A 6,324-nucleotide genomic window follows, 5' to 3' on the forward strand; every position below is an offset into this window, starting at 1 on the left:
TGTCCTTCCCTCCCATTCCTGGCCTGGTCCTGACCCTTGTCTGGGGCCTCACATGGGTGTAGATGCTGATAGTGCTTCCTCTGCCAGATTCCTGTCCAGGGCTTCCTCCTCTGTTAGTTCTGATTGGTCCCTTTCTGGAAAGGCTGTTGGTGGGAGAGGGGAGGACCCTGGAGAAGCCTGTCCCTGCCCAGCTGCACGGCTAGTCATGCATCCCTCCCCTCCTCATGGGCAGACAGATTCTCCCCAACCATCTCCCTCAGGTACCTGCAGCCATGCTCCCTGGGAAGGGAAAGGGGTGTTAAGAAAGTCCCTAGCCCAGCACCCAGACCCTCCCGACTGCCCCAGCTCCTGTCTTCCTCACACTCTCTGTCTCCACAGGGCCTGCTGCAAGAGACTGACTCCTCACTTGGCACAGGCTGCCCCTCCCCATGAAACGTGTTTCCCCACTGGCCTCACTATGTGACCGGTTACTTGTCCCTGGAGGCCCAGCTCCAAGCCTCCCTCTGACACCTTCCCCCAGTCCTCTACAGTTCCTCTTGAAGGTCACACTTTCCTGGTCATGGTTCCTTTTTGCTCAGTTCTTCCAGGTCTGAGAACCCTACCCACATCATCAGGGGCCCTGTCTGTTCTCTGCTGCTCCTCCTGTCCAGGACCTCTGGGCACCCTCCGCCCTCCTGGGCACAGCCTGGCCAAAATATGAGGGGTGGGACCCCTTCTGGGGACATGAAACAACCAACTTCTAGATGACACAGCACAAGCCCAGGTCCCCTGTGAAAGTTAGAAAGGGAGGGAGGGTAGAAGGGGGAGAAAGAGGAAGAGAATGGAGAAGAGTTGGAGAAGAAACTAAAGATCCTAGTTAGTCAATCATTCAAAACGATCCAGTGTAAACCAGACAGAAAAAACTGAAGGGACTGAGGGAAGCATTAAAAATAACATTGACCTTTTTTTGCAACAGGTTTGCCGCTAGGACACAGGTGTCATGAAAACCACCGTTAAACCTAAGACAAAATGGGAAAGGAGAAGACCCACATCAACATTGTTGTCATTGGGCACATAGATTCAGGGAAGTCTACCATGACTGGCCATCTGATCTACAAATGTGGCAGGATCGACAAGAGAACAATCGAGAAGTTCAAGAAGGAGGCTGCTGAGATGGGAAAGGACTCCTTCAAATATGCCTGGGTCTTGGACAAACTGAAAGCTGAACGTGAGCATGGTATCACCATCGATATCTCCCTGTGGAAATTTGAGACCAGCAAGTACTCTGTTACCATCATTGATGCCCCAGGACACAGAGGCTTCATAAAAAACATGATTACAGGCACATCCCAGGCTGACTGTGCTGTCCTGATTGTTGCTGCTGGTGTTGGTGAATTTGAAGCCGATATCTCCAAGAATGGGCAGACCCGTGAGCATGCCCTTCTGACTTATACTCTGGGTGTGAAACAACTAATTGTTGGAGTTAACAAAATGGATTCCACTGAGCCACCCTATAGCCAGAAGAGATACGAGGAAATTGTTAAGGAAGTCAGCACCTACATTAAGAAAATTGGCTACAACCCCGACACAGTAGAATTTGTGCCAACTTCTGGCTGGAATGGTGACAACATGCTGGAGCCAAGTGCTAAGATGCCATGGTTCAAGCAATGGAAAGTCACCCATAAGGATGGCAATGCCAGTGGAACCACCCTGCTTGAAGCTCTGGATTGCATCCTGCCACCAACTCACCCAACTGACAAACCCTTGCGTTTACCTCTCCAGGATGTCTATAAAATTGTTTGTATTGGTACTGTCCCTGTGGGTCGTGTGGAAACTGGTGTTCTCAAACCTGGCATGGTGGTCACCTTTGCTCCAGTCAATGTAACAGCTGAAGTGAAGTCTGTAGAAATGCACCATGAAGCATTGAGTGAAGCCCTTCCTGGGGACAATGTGGGCTTCAACGTCAAGAACGTGTCTGTCAAAGATGTCCGTCGTGGCAATGTGGCTGGTGACAGCAAAAATGATCCACCCATGGAAGCTGCTGGCTTCACAGCTCAGGTGATTATTTTGAACCATCCAGGCCAAATCAGTGCTGGATATGCACCTGTGCTGGATTGTCACACAGCTCACATTGCGTGCAAGTTTGCTGAGCTGAAGGAGAAGATTGATCATCGTTCTGGGAAAAAGCTGGAAGATGGCCCTAAATTCTTGAAATCTGGTGATGCTGCCATTGTTGATACGGTTTCTGGCAAGCCCATGTGTGTCAAGAGCTTCTCTGATTATCCTCCCCTGGGCCATTTTGCTGTGTGTGACATGAGACAGACAGTCGCTGTGGGTGTCATCAAGGCAATGGACAAGAAGGCACCTGGAGCTGGCAAGGTCACCAAGTCTGCCCAGAAAGCTCAGAAGGCTAAATGAATATTACCCCCAATACCTGCCACCCCAGTCTTAATCGGTGGTGGAAGAACGGTCTCAGAACTGTTTGTCTCAATTGGCCATTTAAGTTTAATAGCAAAAGTCTGGTTAATGATAACAATGCATCGTAAAACCTTCAGAAGGAAAGGAGAATGTTTTTGTGGACCATGTGTTTTGTGTGTGGCAGTTTAAGTTATTAGTTTTTAAAATCAGTACTTTTTAATGAAAACAACTTGACCAAAAATCTGTCACAGAATTTGAGACCCATTAAAAAAAGTTTAATGAGAAACCTGTGTCTTCTTCTGGTCAACACTGTAACTCCCTATAGTACTACTTTGGTAAGAGTTGCTCATAAGCTATTTCTGGTAAAACAATTTTCAAATTATGCATTTGTATTTCTAGGGTGGAGCTTCAGGTTTGTTAACCTTGTGTTGAGAGAACTCATCTGTTTTAATAACATCTTAAGCATTGGTGCAACACTTTCTAGATTAGGACAGATGAGCAAAGAGTAACTTTTATATGTAAGCTAATTTGTAAGGTCAGATTCTATAGTATAAAAGCTCCTGTTGCATATAAAATTTTGTATGGTTACATAAATGAGTAAATATGTCATTTAGTTTCCCAGTTATGAGGATGTGCATTCACATTTATAATAAGTAGTTAATCTAAAATGTGAGGCTTAAACAGTATTGAGTACTGCCCTGCTAGAGTTAATTGTATACAGGTTCTAGGAAAAATAAAAGATGCTGGAGGCTAAAAACAAAACAAAACAAAACAGAAAACATTGATTTAAGGAAACCTTTCTAAATACACACATTCCACAAGATATAAAGGAAATTCTGACCTACTGGACTCTTGGAATTTAAAATTGCCAAGGATCCCATAAACCAGGTCAGAAAAAACATCTGCACCCACAGGGAAACATGGAAATCAGCTTTTAAAAACTTAGTAATAGAATAGAACAACCAATTCCCCAGGAGGTAGCTTGCCCAGGGTCACACAGCTCTCTGTGTGCAGAAAGGAGGCCAAGACCAGGCCTTTGGACATGGGTACGAGGGAGGGGTGGAAATGTGGTTTTAATAACCTAAAGTTTCTAGGATTGTCTCTGCTGGTAAAAAACATAGATTTAAGCTCATGCCCCTCCTATTAAACTGATGTCTGTAGAGTTTGGCTTTTTATCTTAATATTGCACCAGAGGGATTATATGTGGACCTTGTGCAGTGAGCCCTTCTTCTTCTAGCAGGGCCATCTTCCCCACACAGGACCACCCGTCACCCACATTCTGAGCAGAGGGCCGGGGGAACATAGGAAGCCAACGCCCTTTGACTCCCCACTTGGTTTCCTGTCTCTCTCCAGGTGGCAGAGTCCCCCAGGGCCTGGCACTGAGCCTGGCACTCAGAGGCAGGGTTTTTCAACAAACCCCGATTCCTTGTAACTGAAAAAAAAAAAAAAAAAAAATCCCCTTTCCCCCATCAGCCCTAGCCTAGCTCCCTGGGGGCAGCTTCAAGGAGGCCAGGTCATAGGAGGGAGGCTCTGACTCCCCTGACCTCCTCCACCCTTCTGCTTTCTCCAGTTTCCCAAAGTACTGAGCACACCCAACACCCCCCTTCCTCCTGGGCTCACTGCTCACGTCTCAGGGGTCCACGTGCTGAGCTGAGTCCACCGGGACGGATGCCGCCCTCCCTCTGCTCTGTTTAGGAGCCCCACGGTGGGAGGAAGCCCTCAGACACACCTGCCTCCACATCCAGGCTCTGCCCCTGCTTCACCTGCTGCCTCGGCCATGACCTCACCTCTCTGAGCTTCCAGTTCCCTCCTGTCAACTAGTGACATCATCCTTTCTCAGACATTCATCCTGAGGACGGGGAGATGGGCAGGGCCTCTCCGCACTGCTTACCCAGTGATCCTCCTCTCGCTGAGTGTGAACAAGATCCAGATGTTCTCAGCTATGCAGATGCAGCCTCCGACTGTGCATCTCTGCAATGACCACACACACCCTCTGTGCCCAGATATACTCTGGGAAACAAAACTGAAAGCAAAGCTGTCACTTCTGAGTGGTTCAAGTCAAACAACCTGCCCACCAGCCCAACCCTGGGACTATTTCCACCTCCAGCTGATCCCCTTAGAGACAGAAGCCCAGTCCTGACATTCCATGTCCTTCTTGACACAGTCCACTCCGTCTCAGGCTCCATGAAGGAAGACCTGCCACCAACACACCGTGAATCCCTTGGCAAATCCCTCCTCCCCCCACCCTACCCCCACCCCTGTTTCCATCTTCTCACCCCTCCAACCCCACACTCAGCCTGCAGGGACACCCAGGGCGGCTGGTGGCGGGGGTGGGGTGGGTGGGTGGGGGATGAGTCAAACACAGGGAGTCTTTAAGCGCTCATTCCCTTTACCCCAACAATGTCATCTGCAGGGCCCAGCCCCAGAAAAACAGCCTCAAAGATGAGGAGAAAACTTCATACACAGATATGTTCACTGCAGTGTTATTTAAAATGAAGAAAGTTGCAAGAGCCTAAATTCCAACAATATGGGTAGAGAAAACTTAGACATTTGCAAAGTGTTAGTCATTCAGCTGTGTTCAACTCTTTGTGAAGCCATGGACTGTAGCTCGCCAGACTCCTCTGTCCATGAAGTTCTCCAGGCAAGAATACTGGAGTGGGTTGCCTTTCCCTTCTCCAGGAAGTCTTCCCAACCCAGGGATAAGAATTCGGGTCTCCCGCCTTGCGGGCAAATTCTTTAGAGTCTGGCCACCAGGCAAAGACCTTTTTAAAATATAGGGATGAACTAAAGTATGTACAGAAGAAATGACAACATTTTTGAGGTTTGCTTCCAAAAACATAACTGCACTGTAGGGAGATGTCCAATAATCTTACTGGGGAATTATTTTACTTCTCTAGGTTTTACCCCATTTCCTGAATCTGAACTGTTAGTTTTAGCGTTTTCATAATGAAATATACAGCTTCTTTAATTATCAGGTTAAAGAATGGTTGGTCATAACACATCTGCTGTCTTTCAAAAACAATGTCCCTATTGTTGGAGGGAGGGCTCTGCCCAGACTCAGCTGTCGTCACTGGTGTGAGGTCCAGGACAGCACCCTTTGGAAAAGAACAAGTTAATATGAACTTCCAGGCATTGTTGAGAGATTGGCACAGGATGTTAAAGATGCCCAGCACCAAGGCATGAGAGAAACATGAAATTGTCACCAGAGGCTCTGCCCGGAGGCACGCAGGTCCTGGGTGGCAGGCACATGTGTGTAGCACACATTCCTGCCCGTTTCTCCCCACGTGGGACAGGACAGCAGGTGCGGACAGACAGCTGCATGGTCTGGGCTCCCAGTGGGGTGGGTACACTGTCCTGGGCCCAGGATGAGCTATGCTTCAGAAACACCACATGCTTGCTTCACTTCCTCCGGGAACAGGAAACCCTGCGTTCTCCCGACCAATCAGCTCAACATGGATCAGGGAGGAGGCTCAAGGCACCCAGAGGGCCCACCAGGATGGCCCTTCCCAGGCAGGGGCCTCAGCCACTCTCCTGGTTCCCGGGCCCAGCTTCCTCCTGTTCTCCATGGGGGTGATACCACCTGCTCTCAGAGGGGCAGTGAGGTCCTGATGGAGACCCAGGTGATGGTGCTGACACAGCAATGGCCCAGCCCAGGATCCGCAGGGGTGAATTTCCCCTCAGCAAAGAGGAACAGGGAGTGGGATCCCAGTGAAGACTGGTGTCAGGGGAGCAATGTTCCTGGAGGCCAGGGTCTCTACTGTACCTCCTTGTTGCCTGCACATATATGACATACATGCAGAATACTGAGAAGGGAGCCCAATGGAACAGGAGAAGCACTAGCATGGACTAGGGCCCTTCCTCCCTGGCATCACTGCAATATGCAGAAGGTGGCAATGATTCATGTCTGTCTCCAGCTGGGGAAGTGGG

At 49.0% G+C, this 6,324-nt stretch overlaps 1 protein-coding gene across 1 annotated transcript; it reads left to right on the forward strand.

The window, feature by feature from the left end:
* The first annotated feature begins 993 nt into the window (after window positions 1–993).
* On the forward strand, window positions 994–2,920 carry LOC133043917 (elongation factor 1-alpha 1-like). Its single transcript, XM_061125337.1, has one exon. The coding sequence runs from the start codon at window positions 1,009–1,011 to the stop codon at window positions 2,395–2,397; it is 1,389 nt and encodes a 462-aa protein (XP_060981320.1). The 5' UTR covers window positions 994–1,008; the 3' UTR covers window positions 2,398–2,920.
* The last annotated feature ends 3,404 nt before the right edge of the window (window positions 2,921–6,324 follow it).

This window comes from Dama dama, chromosome 22, assembly GCF_033118175.1.
Source record: "Dama dama isolate Ldn47 chromosome 22, ASM3311817v1, whole genome shotgun sequence".
Classification (NCBI taxonomy): domain Eukaryota; kingdom Metazoa; phylum Chordata; class Mammalia; order Artiodactyla; family Cervidae; genus Dama; species Dama dama.